Source organism: Heterodontus francisci, chromosome 10 (assembly GCF_036365525.1).
Source record: "Heterodontus francisci isolate sHetFra1 chromosome 10, sHetFra1.hap1, whole genome shotgun sequence".
In the NCBI taxonomy this organism is placed as follows: Eukaryota; Metazoa; Chordata; class Chondrichthyes; order Heterodontiformes; family Heterodontidae; genus Heterodontus; species Heterodontus francisci.
Window position 1 is genome coordinate 10,259,909 of NC_090380.1, and position 22,084 is coordinate 10,281,992.

Genomic DNA, 22,084 nt, shown 5'->3' on the forward strand with positions numbered 1-22,084 from the left:
TCATTTCCATAAATTTCTGTTATTTCAGATTCTCACACTTGCCTTATCACTTCATGATTTTCTTCAGAATTTTTGGTCCCATCCTGAGATTTACTGTCTAAGCTCAATGAATTGTGTTACAAATCACAGCTCTCCTGTGTTTATTGATATGAGAGATAGTAATTTAACCAGTGTGAACCACACAGTGACTTAACTAGTGTTAACTACACAGTGACTTAACTAGTGTGAACCACACAGTGACTTAACCAGTGTGAACCACACAATGACATAACTAGTGTAAACAACACAGTGACTTAACTAGTATGAACCACACAGTGACTTAACCAGTGTGAACCACACAGTGACTTAACTAGTGTGAACTGCACAGTGACTTAACTAGTGTGAACCACACAGTGACTTAACCAGTGTGAACCACACAATGACATAACTAGTGTAAACAACACAGTGACTTAACTAGTGTGAACTACACAGTGACTTAACTAGTGTGAACCACACAGTGACTTAACCAGTGTGAACAACACAGTGATTTAACTAGTGTGAACCACACAATGACATAACTAGTGTAAACAACACAGTGACTTAACCAGTATGAACCACACAGTGACTTAACCAGTATGGACCACACAGTGACTTAAATAGTTTGAACCACACAGTGACTTAAATAGTGTGAACGACAGAGTGATGTAACTGGAATGAACAACACACACTAATTTAATTCATGTGAACAATCATGATTTAACTAATGTGAACAACAATAAGCGTTTTAACTAGTTTGACCAACTCAGTGGTTTAACTTGTATGAACAAAAATGATTTAACTAGTGTGACCAACTCCCACTAATTTAACTAGTGTGAACAAAAATGATCTAACTAATTTAACAACACACATCAGTTTAACTAGTGTGAACAATGGTGATTTAACCAGTGTGAACACACACCAATTCAACTAGTGCGAACACTGTGGTTTAACTAGTGTGAACAACACACACCGATTACACTAGTGTGAACAATAGTGATTTAACTGGTGTGAACAACATACAGTGGTTTAACTAGCATGAACAACACACCCTGATTTAACTAGTGTGATCAACACAGTAATTTAATTAGTATGAACACCACACACTGATTCAACTAGTGTGATCGAACAACACACTGATTTAACTAGTGTGAACAACACAGCCTGATATAACTAGTGATTTAACTAGTGTGAAGTGATTTAACTTGTGCAACCATAGTGGTTTAACGACTATGAACAGCAGTGATTTAACAGTCCAATTTAACTAGTGTGAACAACAAAAACTAAATGGTATGACCAACACACACCAATTTAACTAGTGTGACCAACACAGTGATTTAACTAGAGTGGAAAAACACTGATTTAACTAATATGAACAATACAAGGATCGAACGAGTGTGAACAAAATAGTGGTTTAGCTAGTGTAAACAACACACAGCAATTTAATGAGTGTGAATAACACCAACGGATTTAACTAGTATAGACTAAACACATTAATGTGAACAACAGTGATTTAACAAGCATGAACAACACAGTGATGAAACTCAAGTGAACAACATAGTGATTTGACTAGTACCATATTCCAGTCCCAAACAAGAATCTTAAACTTGGTATACAGGGCAGGGCAGGGCAGGTGGAGAATTGGCTCTGGTCAATTGGGTAAATAGACTAAAAGGTATGGCGGTAAATGAACAGTGGGAAACATTTAAACATATTATTCAAAATGTTTAACAAAAATACATTCCATCGAAAAACAAAAACTCAGCAAGAAAGATCCATCTGTGGCTTACTAAGGGGGTTAAGGACAGTATTAGATTAAAAGAAGAGGCTTATAATCTCGAAAGGAATAGTAGTAAGCCTGCAGATTAGGAGTGTTTTAGAAACCAGCAAAGGGTAAGCAAAAAGTTGATAAAAAAGGAAAAAACAGAAGAGTAAACTAGCCAGGAATATAAAAACAGATTGTAAGAGCTTTAACAAGTATAAAAAGAGGACAGTAGCAAAAGTAAACATTGGTCCTTTAGACAGGAGACAGGAGAGATTATCATGGGGAATGAGAAAATGGCAGAGACGTTAAACATACACGTTGGGCTGGATTTTACTCCAGCAACAGAGGTCCCAGTTGTGCGGCAGAAGTTTGGGGGGAGAGGGGAGAGAAAACCCTTTATCAGAGCCCCGTTGGAATTCCATGGCGGCCAGCCAATTAGCAGCCCACTGTAGGGGACATCGTCCCTTTAAAAGGACAAGCTCCTATCTCCAGAGCTGATAGTCAGTCAAAGGGCCAGCAGCTCTGCAGTACCATCAGCACCACTGGGAGAGCAGTGGCCATGGCCGGTACGGCAGGACACCCTGCAACATTAAGGACATTGGGGACCGCAGGAGAGGTAAGTGGGATTGGGGTTGCTGGGGCCTGTCAGGCAGGCCCCGGTGACGGGGTGGGAGGCATTAGTGAGGGTCGGGGGAATGCCCCCAAAAGGAGGGACACACCCAACCCTACTAGGAACCCGCCAGGGTTGAGGTGGAGGCAGGAAGAGGCCCTTAAGTGGCCATTAATTGTCCACTTAAGGGCCTCAATTGGCCTGAAGCGGGAAGACTGAAGACATCCTGGACAAAATGGCAGGGGGCCCAGGCAACGCTGGGAACGGTGCCCCCTGCCATTTTGTCTGGCCCTCCCGTCTCTGTGCTAGTCTCCATGGGCAGAACAAAATTTTGTCCATTGCGAGTATCTTCACAGTACAAGACATAAGTTCCATACTGGAAATACAGGGTAACCAAGGGGCTAATTAAGAGTGAGGAAATTAAGGTAATTAATATCAGCAAAGAAAAAGTATTGGAGAAACTTAAGGCACTAAAAACGGACAAGTCCCCAGGACCTGATGGCCTACATCCTAGGATTCTAAAAGAGGTAGCTGCAGAGATAGTGGATGGACTGCTGATGAGTTTCCTTGATTCTCGCATGGTCCCAGTGGATTGGAAGTTAGTAAATGTAACACCGCTATTCAAGAAAGGAGGGAGAGAGACAACAGGGAACTGCAGGCCAGTTAGACAGACATCAGTTATCGGGTAAGTGCTGGAACCTATTATTAAGGAAGTCTTAACATTGCACTTAAAAAATCATAGTATGCTCAGACAGTCAACATGGTTTGACCAAAGGGAAATCATGTTTGACAAATTTATTAGAGGTCTTTGAGGATGTAACTGGTCGAGTAGATAAAGGGGAACCGGTAGATGTCGCATACCTGGATTTTCAAAAGGCATTCGATAAGGTGCCATATAAAAGATTAATAGGCAAGATAAGGGCTCATGGAGTTGGGGGTAATATATGAGTGTGGATAGAGGATTGGTTAACAGACAGGAAGTAGAAAGCTTCAACATGAACTGCAACAATTGTTTATTCCTGCCTGGCGCAAAAGTAAAACGGGAAAGGTAGCCAAACCATGGCTGACAAGGGAAATTAGAGATAGCATTAGATCCAAGGAAGAGGCATATAAATTCGCCAGAAAAAACAACAGACCTGAGGACTGGGAGCAGGACCAAGGGATTGATTAAGAAGGGGAAAATAGAGTATGAGAGCAAGCTTGCGGGGAACATAAAAACTGACTGTAAAAGTTTCTATCGGCATGTGAAGAGAAAAAGATTGGTGAAGACAAATGTAGGTCCCTTACAGTCAGAAGCATGGTAATTTATTATGGGGAACAAAGATATGGCTGACCAACTAAATGCATACTTTGATTCTGTCTTCACAAAGGAGGACACAAATATCAGATCAGAAATGTTGGGGAACACACGGCTTAGCGAGAGAGAGGAACTGAAGGAAATCAGTATTAGTAGAGAAATGGTGTTGGGAAAATTGGTGGGATTGAAGGCCGATAAATCTCCAGGGCCTGATGGTATGCATCCCAGAGTACTTAAGGAAGTGGCCCTAGAAACAGTGGATGCATTGGTGGTCATCTTCCAAGATTCGATAGACTCTGCAACAGTTCCTACAGATTGGAGGGTAGCTAATGTAACCCCACTATTTAAAAAGGGAGGTAGAGAGAAAGTAGGGAATTATAGAGTAGTCAGCCTGACGTTGGTAGTGGGGAAAACTCTGGAGTCCATTATCAAAGATTTTATAGCAGAGCACTTAGAGAACAGTGGTAGAATTGGGCAGAGTCAGCAGGTTTTTTGAAAGGAAATTCATGCTTGACAAATCTACTAGAATTCTTCGAGGATATAGCCAGTAGAGTTGATGAGAGGGAGCCAGTGGATGTGGTTTATTTGGACTTTCAGAAGGCTTTCGACAAAGTCCCACATAAGAGATTAGCGTGTAAAATTAAAGCGCATGGGATTGGGGTAGTGTATTGCGATGGATAGAAAATTGGTTGGCAGACAGGAAACAAAGAGTAGGGATAAATGGGTCTTTTTTCCGAATGGCATGCACTGACTAGTGGGGTACCGCAGGGATCGGTGCTCGGACCCCAACTATTCACAATATATATTAATGATTTAGATGAGGGAACTAAATGTAATATCTCCAAATTTGCAGATGACACAAAACTGGGTGGGAGGGCGAGTTGTGAGGAGGATGCAGAGAGGCTTCAGGGTGATTTGGACAAGTTGAGTGAGTGGGCTAATGCATGGCAGATGCAGTACAATGTGGATAAATGTGAGGTTATCCACTTTGGTAGCAAAAACAGGAAGGCAGATTATTATCTGAATGGCTATCAACTAAGAGAGGGGAATATGCAGCGAGACCTGGGTGTTCGTAGGTGCTGAAGGTAAGCAAGCAGGTAGAACAGGCAGTTAAAAAAGACAAATGGTATGTTGGCCTTCATAGCGAGACGATTCGAGTACAGGAGCAGGGATGTCTTGCTGCAATTATACAGGGCCACACCTGGAATATTGTGTACAGTTTTGGTCTCCGGTCTCCTTATCCGAGGAAGGATGTTCTTGCTATAGAGGGAGTGCAGCGAAGGTTTACCAGACTGATTCCTGGGATGGCGGGACTGACGTATGAAGAGAGATTGAGGCAGTTAGGATTATATTCGCTGGAGTTCAGAAGAGTGAGGGGGGGATCTCATAGAAACCTATAAAATTCTAACAGGACTTGACAGGGTAGATGCAGGAAGGATGTTCCCAATGGTGGGGGAATCCAGAACCAGGGGTCATAGTCTAAGGATACGGGGTAAACCATTCAGGACTGAGATGAGGAGAAACTTCTTCACCCAGAGAGTGGTGAACCTGTGGTATTTGCTACCACAGAAAACAGTTGAGGCCAAAACATTGTATGTTTTCAAGAAGGAGTTAGATATAGGTCTTGGGTCTAAAGGGATCAAAGGGTATGGGGCGAAAGCAGGAACTGGTTACTGAGTTGCATGATCAGCCATGATCATAATGAATGGCGGAGCAGGTTCGAAGGGCCGAATGGCCTACTCCGGCTCCTATTTTCTATATTTCTATAAATGACGCATTTTCAAGTTGGCAGGCAGTGAATAGTGGGGTGCCGCAAGGATCAGTGCTGGGACCTCAGCTATTTACACTCTATATTAACGACTTGGATGAAGAGACAGAGAGTAATGTATCCAAGTTTGCTGATGATACAAAGCTCTGTGGAAAGGTAAGCTGCGGGGAGGATGTCGAGAGGGTGCAAAGAGATACAGACAGGTTAAGTGAGTGGGCAACAAGACAGCAAATGGAGTATAATGTAGGGAAGTTGTTCACTTTGGTCAGAAAAATAGAAAAGCAGAATATTTTTTAAAAGGTGTGAAACTGCTAAGTGTGGATGTTCAGAGAGACTCGGTGTACTCATACAACACACAAAGTTAACATGCAGGTGCAGCAAGCTGTCAGGAAGGCAAATGGTATGTTGGCCTTTATTGCAAAGGGATTGGAGTACAGGAATAAAGAAGTTTTACTAGAATTGTACTGGGCTTTGGTGAGACTGCAACTGGGATACTGTGTGTAGTTTTGGTCTCCACATTTAAGAAAGGATATATTTGCACTGGAGGCCGTGAAGCAAAGATTTACTAAATTGGTCCCTGGGATGAGGGGCTTGTCCTATGATGAGAGGCTGAGTAAATTGGGCCGATATTCTCTGGAGTTTAGAAGAATGAGAGGCGATCTAATTGAGACAGACAAGATTCTGAAAGGGCTTGATAGGGTAGAAGCTGAGAGATTGTTCCCAGTGGTCAGGGAATCTAGAACACGAGGACACAGTCTCAGGATTAAGGACTGAGATGAGGAGAAATTACTTCACTCAAAGGATTGTGAATCTTTGGAATTCTCTACCCCAGAGGGTTGTGGATGCTTCATCATTGAATACATTTAAGGCTGGGATAGATAGATTTTTGGTCTTGCAGGGAATCAAGGGATATGAGGAGCGGGCAGGAAAGTGGAATTAATGCCCAAGATCAGCCATGATCATATTGAATGGTGGAGCAGGCGCGATGGGTCATATGTTCTACACCTGCTCCTATTTCTTGTGGTCTTGGAACAAGCAGTTTTTTTATTCATTCTTGGGGTGCGAGCGTCACTGGCATTTATTGTTCATCACTAATTGCCCTTGAGAGGATGGTGTTGAGCTGCCTGCTTGAACCGCTGTAGTGAATGTGGTGTAGGTACTATCTGTAGCGGTTTGATACAACTGAGTGGCTTGCTTATACCATTTCCAAGTTAAGAGTCAAACACATTGCTATGGATCTGGAGTCACATCTAGGACAGACAGGATGGGGGCAGAGTAGGGAAGGAAGTAATAAAGTAGAAATCAGGGTTAATGTGCATGTATGTGAATGCACAGAGTGTGGTTAAAAGACTGGTGAGGTACAGGCACAGACTGACACGCGCAAATATGTCATTGTGACTATAACAGAGTCCTGGCTCAAAGAAAAGGGTGTTCAATATTCCTGCATACAAGGTGTTCAGGAAAGATAGGAAAGGGAAAAAAGGGCCGGGGTGGAGGTATTGATTAAGGAGAGCATTGCAGTGCTGGAGAGAAAGGATGTCCCAGTGGGGTCAAGGACAGAATCAATTTGGCTAGAGCTAAGGAATAAAAAAAGGGGCAGTTACATTGCTCAATGTTGTCTATAGACCACCAGCTAGTGGGAAGGTGTATAGGAACAAATTTGTAAGGAAATTAGAGAGAGGTGCAAGAATACAGAGTAGTTATAATGGGAGACTTTAATTATCCAAACATAGACTGGGATAGTGGTAGTGTAAAGGGCAGAGAGGGGTAAGAGTTACTAGAGTGTGTTCAGGAAAATTTGCTACAGCAGTATCTTTCGAGTCCAACGAGAAAGGAGGCTCTGCTAGACCTTGGGAATGAGGTGGGCCAAGTGGATCAAGTACCAGTACGAGAGTATTTCAGGGATAGTGATCATTGTATCATAATGTTTAGGCTGACTATGGAAAAGGACAAAGAACAATCCAGAGTAGGAATAATTAACTGGGGGAAAGCCAACTTCAATGGGGTAAGAACGGAGCCGGAGCGAATAAATTGGAGTCGAAGGTTGGTAGGAAATACAGTCGCTGAACAAAGGGCTACCTTCAAAGAAGAGATAATTCGGGCACAGTCAAGGTAAGTTCCCCTTAAGGGGAAAGGAGGGCAAACAAATCCAGAGCTCCCTGGAGATAGAGATGAAGAAGAAGAAGAAAATATGTGCTAATGGCAGACGTGAGGTAACTAATACAATGGAGAATCAGGCTAAATATAGAAGCTTCAGAGGGGAAGTGAGAAAGCAAATAAGAGAAGCAAAGAGAGAGAGTGTGAAAAGAGACTGTAAGCTAACATAAAAGGGAATCCCAAAGTCTTCTATTGGCATATAAATAGTAAAAGGGTGGTAAAAGGTGGAATGGGCAGGTTAGTGACCAATAGAGAGACTCCATTCATGCATGGACACAGGGGGAATAGCTGAGTAATTAAATGAATACTTTGCATTTGTCTTCACCAAGGAAGAGGATGCTAACCAGGCAATAGTGAAGGAGGAAGTAATTAATACACTAGAAGAATGTGAAATTGAAAAGGAGGAGGTATTCGATAGGCTGTCTATACTTATAGTTGATAAAGCACCAGGGCCGGATGAGATGCATCCAAAGATACTGCGGGAAGTGAGAGTGGAAATTGCAGAAGCACTGGCCATAATTTTTCAGTCTTCCTTAGACTCAGGGGTGGTGCCAGAGGACTGGAGAATTGCAAACATTACACCCTTGTTCAAAAAAGGATGTAAAGATAAGCCCAGCAACTACAGGCCAGTCAGTTTAACTTCGGTGGTGCAGAAACTTCTCGAAACAATAATTTGGGACAAAATTAATAGTAACATGGACAAATGCAGGTTAAGTAAAGAAAGCCAGCACGGATTTGTCAAGGGAAAATCATGTTTAATTAACCTGCTGGAGTTTTTTGAAGGGGTAACCGACAGGGTTGATGACAGCAATGCTGGGTGGGGGGGGGGGGGGGGCGGGTGGAGGGGTGAGCTGTGAGGAGGATGCAAAGAGGCTCCAATGTGATTTGGACAAGTTGGGTGAGTGGGCAAATGCATGGCAGCTGCAGTATATCATGGATAAATGTGAGGTTATCCACTTTGGTTGTAAAAACAGAAAGACAGATTATTATCTGAATGGTGATAGATTGGGAAAGGGTGAGGTGCAATGAGACCTGGGTGTCCTTGTACACCAGTCGCTGAAAGCAAGCATTCAGCTGCAGCAAGCAGTTAGGAAGACGAATGGTATGTTGGCCTTCATTGCAAGAGGATTTGAGTACAGGAGCAAGGATGTCTTACTGCAGCTATACAGGGCCTTGGTGAGACCACATCTGGAGTATTGTGTGCAGTTTTGGTCTCCTTATCTGAGGAAAGATGTTCTTACCATGGAGAGAGTGCAAAGAAGATTTACTAGGCTGATTCCTGGGATGGCAGGATTGACGTATGAGGAGAGATTGGGTTGACTAGGCCTATATTCGCTAGAGTTTAGAAGAATGAGAGAGGATCTCATAGAAACCTATAAAATTGTAACAGGACTAGACAGGCTAGATGCAGGGAGGATGTTCCCGATGGGTTGTGAGTCCGGGGTCACAGTCTCAGGATATGGGGTATGCCATTTAAAACTGAGATGAGGAGAAATTTCTTTACTCAAAGGGTGGTGAACCTGTGGAATTCTCTACCGCAGAAGACAGTGGAGGCCAAGACGTTAAATATATTCAAGAAGGAGATAGATATATTTCTTAATGCCAAAGGGATCAAGAGATATGGGGAGAAAGCGGGAACAGGGATCATAATGAATGGCTGAGCAGGCCTGAAGGGCCGAATGGCCTACTCCTGCTCCTGTTTTCTGTTATGTGCTGTACATGGACTTCCAAAAAGCATTTTATAAAGCGCCATAAAACAGACTTGTGAGCAAAGTTATAGCTCATGGAATATGCAGGAAGGTAGCAACATAGATATGAAATTGGCTGCGTGACAGGAAACAGAGAGAAGTGATTAAAGGATGTTTTCGGGCTGTATGAAGATTTGTAGTGGAGCTCCCCAGGGGTCAGTGTTGGGACCCTTGCTCTTCCGGATTTATATTAATGACCTAGACCTTGGGGTACAGGGCATAATTTCAAAATTTGCGGATGCTTTATTAATAGGGGCATAGAGTACAAGAGCAAGGAAGTTACGTTGAACTTGGATAAGACTAGTTCGGCCTCAGCTGGAGCACTGTATCCAGTTCTGGGCGCCACACTTTAGGAAAGACGTGAGGGTATCGGAGAGACTACAGCAAAGATTCACAAGAATGGTTCCAGGGATGAAGAATTTCAATTATGAAGATAGATTGGAGAAATTAGGATTGTTTTCCTTGGAGAAGAGAAGGCTGAGAGGTGATTTGATAGAGGTATTCAAAATCATGAGGGGTCTGGACAGAGTAGATCGAGAGAAACTGTTCCCACCCGTGAAAGGATCGAGAACGAGAGGGCACAGATTTAAAGTATTTGCTAAGAGAAACAATGGCAACGTGAGGAAAAACTTTTTCACGCAGCGAGTGGTTAAGGTCTGGAATGTGCTGCCTGAGAACGTGGTGGAGGCAGGTTCAATTGAAACATTCAAAAGGGAATTAGACAGTTATATGAAAAGGAAGAATGTGCAGGGTTATGGGGAGAAGGCGGGGGAATGGAACTGAGTGAATTGCTTATTCGGAGAGCCAGTGCAGACAGGATGGGCTGAATGGCCTCCTTCTGTGCTGTAATAATTCTGGGTAAGGACAGCATTAGTGAACCAGATGGGTTCTTAAAACAATTCTACAGTTTCATGATCATTATTGAGATTAGAATTTTACTGCAGATTAATTAATTGAATTTAAATTCCCCAGCTGCTGTAGTGGGATTTGAATTCATGCCTCTGGAGCATTCGCCCCGGCGTCTGTACTGTAGTTGGAATCCCAAAAGCCATTTGATAAGGTGGCACACAAAAGGATAATATGCAAGGTAAGGGCACATGGAGTTGGGGGTGATATGTGGGTCGAGGATTAGTTAATGGACAGGAAGCAAAGAGTAGGGTTAAACTGAGCATTTTCAAGTTGGCAGGCTGTAACTAGTGCAGTGACACAAGGATCAGTGCTGAGGCCTCAGCTATTTACAATCTGTATTGAGGATTCAGACAAAGAGACCGAGAGTAATGTATGTAAATTTGCTGACAATACAAAGCTAGGTGGGAATGTAAACTGTGAGGAGGACATAGAGGGACTACAAAGAGATATAGACAAGTATCTGGGCAACAAGGTGGCAGACGGAGTATAATGTGGTGATTCACTTTGGACAACACAGTGATTAAACTAGTCTGAACAGTGATTTAACTAATGTGAACAACATATGGTTTATGCAGCACTTACCTAGTTTTGCATAGATGTGGCTTAGAATTCTCCCTGGCTGTACTCTGATAGGAAGAACATCAGAAATACCGTCTACTTGCAAGTTATGCTTTGCTAAAATGTTCTTTATCTTTTCTGTTTCTGCCAGTATTGACACTATGCAACAAGAAAGAAAGTTAGCCCCTTGTAATGTAAATGCATTTTCATTTTCAGTAGAAATATTTCTACAAGAGCACATTCACTGATTTTACAATAGTAATAGTGATTAGAAAGTGGTGGAGTGGGAGGGGAATTGCTCATGGCCTGTTTGCCCCTGTTTAAATGAAGTTGTTACCATTCCTACATCACCAACAGTATATTAATGAGCAGTTTCTGCGGGAAAACACCTTCGACCACCGGTCCATCAGGCAGTGGTCTGCACGGAATGTCCTCAAGGCCCTACGGGTAAAGGAAACGGTGGATCCTGTCGGATGGTTCCCCGAGCAGACCGTCAAAGTCATTTGGCGGAATGCCTCATCACCAGAACTTTCAAACAAGCACCAAGACGTAGCTTGGCTGGTGGTGAGAAGGGCCCTCCCCGTCAGATCCTTCATGCACACCCGAAGTCTCGCCCCCTCCGCACAGTGCCCCCGCGTTGGCTGTGGTGGGGAAGAGACGGTCGCACACCTCCTCCTGGAATGTGCCTTTGCAAAGCAGGTGTGGAAAGAGATGCAGTGGTTTTTGTCAAGGTTCATCCCAAGCAGCTCTGTAACACAGGAGTCTGTGCTCTACGGGCTGTTCCCAGGGACGCACACCGAGACAAACATCAACTGCTGCTGGAGGACTATCAATTCGGTGAAAGACGCCCTTTGGTCTGCCCGAAACTTGCTGGTCTTCCAGCGCAAAGAGTTGTCCACCAACGAATGTTGCAGACTGGCACATTCCAAGGTCCAGGACTACGTGCTGAGGGACGCACTAAAGCTTGGGGCAGCCGCAGCAAAGGCTCAATGGGGAAAGACCACAGTGTAAGGTTCCCCCACCAAGCTAGACTGAGGGGCTGGATCCATGGGAAACCCCTCGAACTGTATCGTTAATATTCTCAATTGCTGTAAATGTAAAACTGTAATTGACATGACAATTGTGAAACGGAAGGGTTGGGAAGAAACTCATGACAGTATTGAAAGAAACTGATCTCCCTTGCAATGTTTGCATTTTTTGGTGCTGTTTGGAAACTGTTTGGCAATGTAATTTTTACAGATTTTTATGAATAAAGTATATTTTGGAAATAAAAAAAAAATATTAATGATTTAATGAAAGGTAAGGCAGAGATAAAAGGCTGATTTTTTTCTCAATTAATGCTTTCTTCAAGAAAGAAATCACTTGCATTTATATAGGGCCTTTCAGGACCACAGGAAATCCCAAAGTGCTTTACAGCCAATAAAGTATTTTTTGAAGTGTTGTCACTATTGTAATGTGCACAGCAAGATTCCACAAACAGAAATGTGATAATGACTGGATAATCTGTTTCAGTGATGTTGATGGAGGGATAAATATTGGCCAGGACACTGGGGAGAACTCCCCTGCCCTTCTTCAAATAGTTGTTGGGCTGAATGGCCTCCTCCTCTACTGTCTGATTCCGACTCAGGCAAAATTGCAACCAAAGAGTCTAAGCTGACACCTTTAAGGCCATGTGACATTCTGAAGCAGTAGGATCAACTTTAAAAAACACCGGTATTTAGCTTGTGGTCAGCCCATGCATAAAGTGAGCTGACAGAACAGGAAAAGTTCAAAGTGGGAGCCAGAGACAAAGGGACAGGCCTAGGATCAGCTCATTAATTCAAGCAGCTGGACTGTTAGGGAAGTGCAAAATAAAACAGGAGAAAGAAAATGTTAAAATCCCGATGCTGGTTAGCAGACTGACGGCTATTAGATTTAAGAACCATGAGGCAGCAGTGACAGGTCCAAACCTTGTTCAATAAGAGATGCAAGTGGTGAAAGTTCAGGATTTATTCAAAGCTGTTACCTTCCAATATCACAGTGAGTCTCTTACATTAACCTTGGTGTCAGATCTCACATCGAGATGAACTTCCGACTATATATTTGCATCACTATGACTGTCTACTTCCACCTCGATAACATCACCCAACTCTGCCCCTACCTCAGCTCACCTGCTGCTGAAACCCCGATTCATTCCTTCGTTACCTCTGCACTTGACTATTCCAATGCTCTCCTGGAAGATCTCCCACGTTCTATTCTGTAAACTTGAGCTCATCCAAAACTCTGCTTCCCGTGTCCTTACTCACACCAAGCCTCGTTCACCTATCATCCCCTGTGCTCGCTGACCTACACTGACTCCCAGTCAAGCAACGCCTTGATTTTAAAATTCTTATCCTTGTTTTCAAATCCTTCCATGGCCTTACCCCTCCCTATCTCTGTAATTTCCTTCAGCACCACAACCCTCTGAGATTTCTGCACTCATCTAATTCTAGCCTCTTGAGCATCCCCGATTTTAAATTGCTCCGCTACTGACTGGTGTGCCTGTAGTATAAGGATGTAAAGGGTTAATACTGAAGACAGAGAGAGAGACCCCTCCCACTGTATGAGCGATAATGTAACAGTCACGAGAGGCTTGAGAAGAAGGTATAGCAGCACGAAGGATGCTAGTTTAGGTGGCTGGAGGAGAGTGTATATAGTAACCGTAAATTAATAGAGATGTTAGCTAACCTTTACCAGAGTTAAAGACTTTCTCTAGAATGCCCTACAATGCTACTAATACACACCCAACAATGCAACAGTGCCTTCAGTTGCCTTGGTCCAAACTGCTGAAACCCCTCTCTAAATCTCTCCGACTCTCAGAGTCAGAGAGAGATACAGCACTGAAACAGGCCCTCTGGCCCACCGAGTCTGTGTTGACCAACAACCACCCATTTACACTAATCCTACATTAATCCCATATTCCCTACCACATCCCCGCCATTCTCCTACCACCTACCTACACTAGGGGCAATTTACAATGGCCAATTTACCTATCAACCTGCAAGTCTTTGGCTGTGGGAGGAAACCGGAGCACCCGGAGGAAACCCACGCAGTCACAGGGAGAACTTGCAAACTCCACACAGGCAGTACCCAGAACTGGACTCGGGTCGCTGGAGCTGTGAGGCTGTGGTGCTAACCACTGAGCCACTGTGCCACTCATAATCACTCACTCTCAATCACTCATTCTTCCTTTAAGACACTCCTTAAAACCGACCTCTTTGACCAAGCTTTTGGTCATCTGCCCTAATATCACCTTATATGTCTCAGTGTTAATATTTGTCTGATAACACTCCTGTGAGCGCCTTGGGACTTTTTACTGTTAAAGGTGCTATATAAATGCAAGTTATTGTCGTTGCGTGGTTATACAAGAAAGTGACAGACTGCTTACATTAAATTAATTTTAAAAAAATTTCTGGGCAAACTTTTCTTACAATCAAACCTATTCGTGCATTGAAGCAAATATTGTCATGAAAGGAAATGGATGTAAAGGGGAAGTAGCTTTTACTTCAACTTTCTCCAATCACTTCCTATAACAGAACATAATGGTTCACACAGACTCTCTCCTGTTAGTGAAATCATCAAGTTTCTTACTGGTTTGGAGATGCTGAAGTCCTATCTCCCTCTCTGCTAGGTCACCTCACTGGTCCTATCTCTCTCTCTGCTAGGTCACCTCACTGGTCCTATCTCCCTCTCTGCTAGGTCACCTCACTGGTCCTATCTCCCTCTCTGCTAGGTCACCTCACTGGTCCTATCTCCCTCTCTGCTAGGTCACCTCACTGGTCCTATCTCCCTCTCTGCTAGGTCACCTCACTGGTCCTATCTCCCTCTCTGCTAGGTCACCTCACTGGTCCTATCTCTCTCTCTGCTAGGTCACCTCACTGGTCCTATCTCCCTCTCTGCTAAGTCACCTCACTGGTCCTATCTCTCTCTCTGCTAGGTCACCTCACTGGTCCTATCTCCCTCTCTGCTAGGTCACCTCACTGGTCCTATCTCCCTCCCTGCTAGGTTACCTCACTGGTCCTACCTCCCTCCCTGCTAGATTACCTCACTGGTCCTATCTCTCTCTCTGCTAGGTTACCTCACTGGTCCTATCTCTCTCTCTGCTAGGTCACCTCACTGGTCCTATCTCTCTCTCTGCTAGGCCACCTCACTGGTCCTATCTCCCTCTCTGCTAGGACACCTCACTGGTCCTATCTCCCTCTCTGCTAGGACACCTCACTGGCACTTGATCTCAAGCTGTAGGATGGGGACTAACACTTCTAAAGTATGACTTAGTTTTGTGATTCCTATGAATATGATTTGATAGCTATCACTGAGACGTGGTTGCAGGATGACCAGGACAGGAATCTCAACGTTCAAGGATATTCGACGTTCCGGAAGAATAGGCAGAAAGGATAAGGAGTTGGGGTAGCTTTGTTATTAAAGGGAGGCATCAGTGCAGTTGAGAGTAATGATGTAGGTGTAATAGATCATGATGTAGAATCAGTTTGGGTGGAAATAAGGAATAGCAAGGGAAAGAAATCACGGATGGGAGTGGTCTATAGGCCCCCCGAAGAGTTGCCTCTCTGCAGGACAAGATATTAATCAGGAAATAATGGAGGCGTGTAAGAAGGGCACTGCAATTATCATGGGTGATTTTAATCTGCATATAGACTGGGCAAATCAAATTGGCAAGGGTAGCATGGAAGATGAATTTGTGGAGTGCCTCAGGATTGTTACTCAGAGCAATATGTTGCAGAACCTATCAGGGAGCAGGCTATTTTAGATTTGGTTATCTGTAATGAGGTAGGATTAATAAGAGATCTCGTAGTTAAGGATCCTCTAGGGGGAAGCGATCATAACATGATAGAATTTCAAATTCAGTTTGAGGGCGAGCAACTTGGGTCTCAAACCAGTGTCCTCAACTTAAACAAGGGCAATTACAGAGGTATGAAGAAAGAGTTGTCTAAAGCGGGCTGGGAAAATAGACTACAGGGGAAGTCAAAGGATGAACAGTCTTTTAAGCAGATATTTCACAACACTCAGCAAACATTTATTCTGGTCAGAAGGAAGGACTCGAAGAGAACGATGAACCACCCATGGATAACAAAGGAAGTTAAGGAGAATATCAAATCAAAAACAAAGGCGTACAAAGCGGCGAAAATCAGTGGTAGGCCAGAGGATTGGGAATTTTTTAGAAACCAGCAGCGGATGACTAAAAGACTAATAAATAGAGAGAAAATTGATCATGAGAGTAAATTGGCAAGAAATATAAAAACAAACAGTAAGAGCTTCTATGGGTATATTAAAAGGAAGAGAGTAGCTAAAGTAAGTGTGGGGCCCTTAGAGGATGAGACTGGGGAATTAACAACAGAGAACAGGGAAATGGCAGATAATTTAAACCAATATTTCCATTGGTCTTCACGGTGGAGGACACTATAAACATCCCAACAATAATAGATAAGCAAGGTGTAAATGGGAGGGAGGAACTTGTAACAATCTCGATCATGAGGGAAAAGGTGCTGGACAAACTGATGGGACTAAAGACAGACAAGTCGCCAGGACCTGATGGCCTGCACCCAAGGGTTTTAAAAGAAGTGGCTGCAGAGATAGTAGAGGCATTGGTCATAATATACCAAAACTCACTGGATTCCGGTAGGGTACCAGTGGATTGGAAAACCGCTAATGTGACACCTCTATTCAAGAAAGGAAGGAGACAGAAAGCAGGAAACTATAGACCCAGTTAGCTTAACATCAGTCATTGGGAAAATGCTAGAGTCCACTATTAAGTAAGAAATAGCAGGACATTTAGAAAACCTTAACGCTATCAGAGTCAACATGGTTTTATGAAAGGGAAATCATGTTTGACAAATTTGTTAGAGTTCTTTGAGGATGTAACAAACAGAGTGGATAAAGGGGAACCGGTAGATGTTGTGTATTTGGATTTTCAGAAGGCATTTGATAAGGTGCCACATAAAAGGTTATTGCACAAAATAGGAGCTCAGGGTATTGGGGGTAATGTGTTGGCATTCATTGAGGACTGGCTAACACACAGAAGGCAGAGAGTCGGGATCAATGGGTCTTTTTCAGGTTGGAAAACCGTAACTAGTGGGGTGTCACAAGGATCGGTCCTAACGCCTCAACTATTTACTATCTATATTAATGACTTAGAGGAAGGGACAGAGTGTAGTGTATCCAAAGTTGCTGACGATACAAAAATAGGTGGGAAGGCATGTTGTGGTGAGGACACAAAGAATCTGCAAAGGGATACAGATAGGTTAAGTGAGTGGGCAAAAACTTGGCAGATGGTGTTCAATGTGGGAAAGTGTGAGGGAATCCACTTTGGTCGGAAGAATAAAAAGGCAGATTATTATTTAGATGGAGAAAGACTACAAAATACTGCAGTACAGAGGGATCGGGTGTTCTTGTACAGGAAACACAAACGGTTAGCATGCAGGTGCAACAAGTAGTTCGGAAGGCAAATGGAATTTTGGCCTTTATTGCTAGGGGCTTAGAGTTTAAAAATAGGGAAGTCTTGTTACAACTGTACAGGGTGATGGTGAGGCCACACCTGGAGTAATGTGTACAGTTTTGGTCCCTGTATTTAAAGAAGGATATACTAGCATTGGAGGTAGTACAGAAAAGGTTCACTAGGCTGATTCCTGGGATGAAGGGGTTGTCTTATCAAGAACAGCTAAACAGTTTAGGCCTTTATTCATTGGAGTTTAGGAGAATGAGAGGTGATCTTATAGAAACATGTAAGATTTTAAAGGGGCTTTACATGGTAGATGTTGAGAAGATGTTTCCACTAGTGGGGGAATCTCAAACTAGGGGACATAGTTACAGAATAAAGGGGCACACATTTAAAACTGAGATGTGAAAGAATCTCTTCTCTCAGAGGGTGGTGAATCTCTGAAATTCTCTGCCTCAGAGTTGTGGAGGCTCGGTCACTAAATGTATTTAAGGAGGAGGTAGATAGATTTTTGAAATCTCGAGGAGTCGAGGGTTAGGCGGAGGAGGCCCGAAAGAAGAGGTGAGGCCTGGGACAGATCAGCCATGATCTTATTGAATGGTGGGGCAGGCTTGAGGGGTTGAATGGCCTTGTCCTGTTCCTATTTCTGATGTTCTTATGTCCTATAAAGGTGTTCTGAGCTGCATAGGAATTCTCTCCATCTGGTTTCTGCCCCATCTGAACTATGAAATCATTGGTCAAAGTTACAAAAAACATTCTCTGCAACTAAGACCACAGCTTTCTATCTCTCTTCACCATTCTCAACCTCTCCACAATCTCATCCTCTCTCAATGTCTTCGTTCTGTAATCAACCTACACAATCTACACTCTCCCTGTTCCACACTTCTCCAATAGCTTCTCCTGTTCTGTTTCCACATTCACCTGTGATGTATCAGGATTATCCTGATCACCTAAGCTTCAACATTTACATGCTACCTCTTAGCCCATCCGGAAGTGGAGTTCAGCTTTACACCGATGACACCCAGCTCTATCTCCTGCATTAATTAAAAAGCCATCGCTACACTCTAACTGCAGTCAGACATCAACATCTGCATGGGACAAAACTTCCTTGAGCTCAATTTCAACAAAACTGAACCCCTCCTTCATGGGAACTCCATGTCTCTAATCGTGACTCATTAACTTCCCAGGCTGCCCCCTCGGTCTGAGTCAGGAAGACATGGTGCTCAACCTGGAGCTCTCTCCTTCCTCCACCTCTACAACATTGCTCAGCTCTGCCCTTCCCTCCTTCCCCGAGTCCACATCTTCAGTAACTCGACGCCCAACCTCTCCAACATCCTCCTGGCCAGCCCCTTGCATCACACTCCACAAGCTTCAACTCATTCAAAACACTGCAGCATGTATCCTGACCTGCTCCCTCAGCCACTGCACACCTACTCTCTGGGTCTCACTGTTCAGCTTCCTCCAAGTCTCTCAAAACACTCTTTAAATCTGTCTCTTCAACAATGCTTTGTAGCTCCCTGCCCAACATTCCCCATTGTCCCCTTCCTGTTCAGCATCCACTGTTTTTGTCCTGACCCTTGAAAGGTTGTCCTTTGAGATGTGAACAACACTATAGAAATGCAGTTTATTGTCGTCTTCATCGGAACACCCTAACTGTGAGGGAGATACAGCTTCAAGGCTGCCTGCTGGCAAGGGACTTGGTGTAATGAAAATATTTTTTATATTTTTTTTATATTTTTAAAGAATTTCCCCAGAAACAGGAGAGTTTAAATGGGACATCATGATGGATTTTTTTTCCCCAGCAAAACCGCTTTGGGTCATTGTAGCATTGTATCTATGTATCGGAGAATCGATTAGTGACGGTCCACATATCTGACAGACCTTGTACAACAACATCAGGCCTGCCGGCGGTAGAAAGTCTTCGGCTTAAAGGATCAATCTCACCGGGAGCAAGAAATCCCTGCAAAACAAACCAAGGCCCAAGTCAATGGTAAAAATAAGCTACAACTGGCTGAAGCGGAGTGAACTGCATTTGCTGCTCTCCCATTTACCCAGCTGGCAACAGGCAGTCAGCACATTTCATTCAAATACCAAACAAGTCAGCCTCCAATGGAAAATTAAAGATGGGAAGAGTCCCAAAGGTAAGATTAGCTGCAAAACAAGCTGCTGTCATATCAACATAATTTCAGAACCTTTCTAAACCCTTATGGAATATTTAAAGCAGTCGTAGAACTGCCAAACATAATTAACAAAGTGATATAATTTATTCATGTTTCAACACAGTTTATGGAAAAGTCTGCCAAGCCCCCAGCCTAACCCCTGAAGAACGATCAGTAATACACAACAAAACTCTTCATCTGTAATGAAACTTAGTTTCGGAAAATGCTGCCCGGTTACATTTCAATAAAGGGCAATGCAACAAGGAAAATTTTTGTTTTTAAATGGCTGAGATGCTATAATATATTTTACCATTGTATTTTTTAATCCAAAATATTTCTCTTACACCTTACTAATTTATTGGCCTACCTTAACTCACTGTATTTTAATATTAGATTTGCAGGCTGGGATTTTACAGGCCCCTAGGGATCGGAGGCGGGGGAACAGGAGAATCGCGACAGGCGGCCGGGATGGGGGCCTGTTGGGTGGGGGTGTGGAAGGCCCCTCGCCTCCCCCGTTGCCCAACAATCGTCCCAGGGCAGGATAGGCCGATGACGGCCTTCCCACCCAGAGGCCGACTGAGGCCCTTAATTGGCCTAAGGGGGAGGGAGGGGGCCTCCCATGCACAGGGAGGATACCTTGTAAAACTAGGTGCCCTCTCTGCAGACTTGGGGGGCTGGTCCCCTCCTTCATGGGCAATTTGTGGCCCACAGAGGACCCCCACTGGGAAAAACTTTACCCCCGAGGCCCCCCTCCCCCTTAACTCAACAACCATCTCTGGCAGCCCCGGGCCTTCCAGATTGGTCCTGGTGACCACATCTCACCTACCCCTGCTTCGGGGTTTCCAGTGCCGGGGCCTGGGTCCGAGGCCTCTGCAGTACTGGCACTGGCCACTGCTCCCGGTGATGCTGCCAATACTGCTAAGCTGCCAGCCCTCTGATTGGCTGACAGCTCTTGGAGACGGGATCCCAATCCCTTTAAAGTCTTTAACGGGATATGGATCCTGTCTCTTAAAACTTTGACTGAAAATGACTGGAGGATCACTCCGGGGAGGGGGAGGGGGAGTGGGGGGTGTGCAGAAAAGGCAGATGAGGGGCTCCCCCCGCCTTTTCAGCCTGGCATCAGGAGCCCCGCCCCCCCAGCACAAAATCCAGCCCACAGAATGCCTTTCACATTGAAATGTCTCCGAGTACACTGCACAATTAATTCATTCTTGGTAATTCTTTGATAGTTTAGCATATACATATGACATCCACTTTGTACCAACAATAGCCCACAAACAGCCAGAAGATAAATGAGCAGTCAGCCAGTTTGCCACCTCAAGCTTTCCCTCCTGCCCCCTTGCAATCAGAATGACCTTTGACAGATGAACTGACACATGCTGCTTCTAAATAAAACAATTTAAAATATGAAGGAAAACATCACCTGTGTTGATTCACAGATATTAGCACCATAATATCTTGAAACCTTGTTACTGGTCTTTCATACTTAGCCCAGTATGTATGGGCAGAATTAATGCGGCCGTTGAAAGGGGGAATAGCGGCGTCGGGGGACGGAGAATTGCATCCGCCCAGAAATCCGGCATTGTGACATTGGTTCCGGATTTGTCAGCGGCGGGAAAGCACCGAGGCGGAATTGAGACCCTGACATGACAGGACTGTACTTTAAATTGTAGAACACTGACTTTCCATACATTAGCATATCATTAGGCACGATTCAATTGGGGGGGGGGGGGGGGAGGGGAAACACGTGGGATTAAGATGACGGCGGGCAACATCCCGTGCCTTCAGATTCGTTCCCGTTAGAAGTTGGTGGGACCGAGGCAAGGCTTCAGTGCCACGACGGGGAGGCACAGTTGTTAGCACTGCAGCCTCACAGCTCCAGGGACCCGGGTTCGATTCCGGGTACTGCCTGTGTGGAGTTTGCAAGTTCTCCCTGTGTCTGCGTGGGTTTTCTCCGGGTGCTCCGGTTTCCTCCCACAAGCCAAAAGACTTGCAGGTTGGTAGGTAAATTGGCCATTATAAATTGTCACTAGTGTAGGTAGGTGGTGGGGAAATATAGGGACAGGTGGGGATGTTTGGTAGGAATATGGGATTAGTGTAGGATTAGTATAAATGGGTGGTTGATGGTCGGCACAGACTCGGTGGGCCGAAGGGCCTGTTTCAGTGCTGTATCTCTAATCTATAATCTAATCTAACACTGCATAATGGGAGAGAGGGGTGAAGATGCCATTGTCGGACTGCAGTGCAGTGCACTTTGCAAGTGGGGGGGGTTGGGGATTAGGTGACCAAACTGTTACGTGAGATTCGGCAATGCCGCTGGATGAGAGGTTCGGCTACCAGCAAGGGTGAGCACTGAGGGCCATTAGGGAGTTTGCCAGGAGAATGTTCAAAAGCTCAGTTACCAAGCCAGGGCTGTCTCTACATCACCTGGCACGGGTCTGTAGGCCCACTGATCACCTGGACTGGGTCTATACACCCACTGATCACCTGGACTGGGTCTATACACCCACTGATCACCTGGACTGGGTCTGTAGGCCCACTGATCACCTGGACTGGGTCTGTAGGCCCACTGATCACCTGGACTGGGTCTGTAGGCCCACTGATCACCTGGACTGGGTCTGTAGGCCCA

General features: G+C 44.4%; 1 protein-coding gene across 3 annotated transcripts in view; it reads right to left on the bottom strand.

The window, feature by feature from the left end:
- Positions 1–22,084, bottom strand: part of LOC137374285 (phosphorylase b kinase regulatory subunit alpha, liver isoform-like) — a 285,712-nt gene that overhangs the window by 176,787 nt on the left and 86,841 nt on the right. For all 3 annotated transcript variants that reach the window (XM_068040091.1, XM_068040092.1, XM_068040090.1), the window contains exons 14-15: positions 19,178–19,256; positions 10,852–10,986 (exon numbers count right to left, since the gene is read on the bottom strand). In XM_068040091.1, the coding sequence (XP_067896192.1) occupies positions 10,852–10,986; positions 19,178–19,256 (214 nt within the window). The remainder of the gene's footprint in view (positions 1–10,851; positions 10,987–19,177; positions 19,257–22,084) is intronic.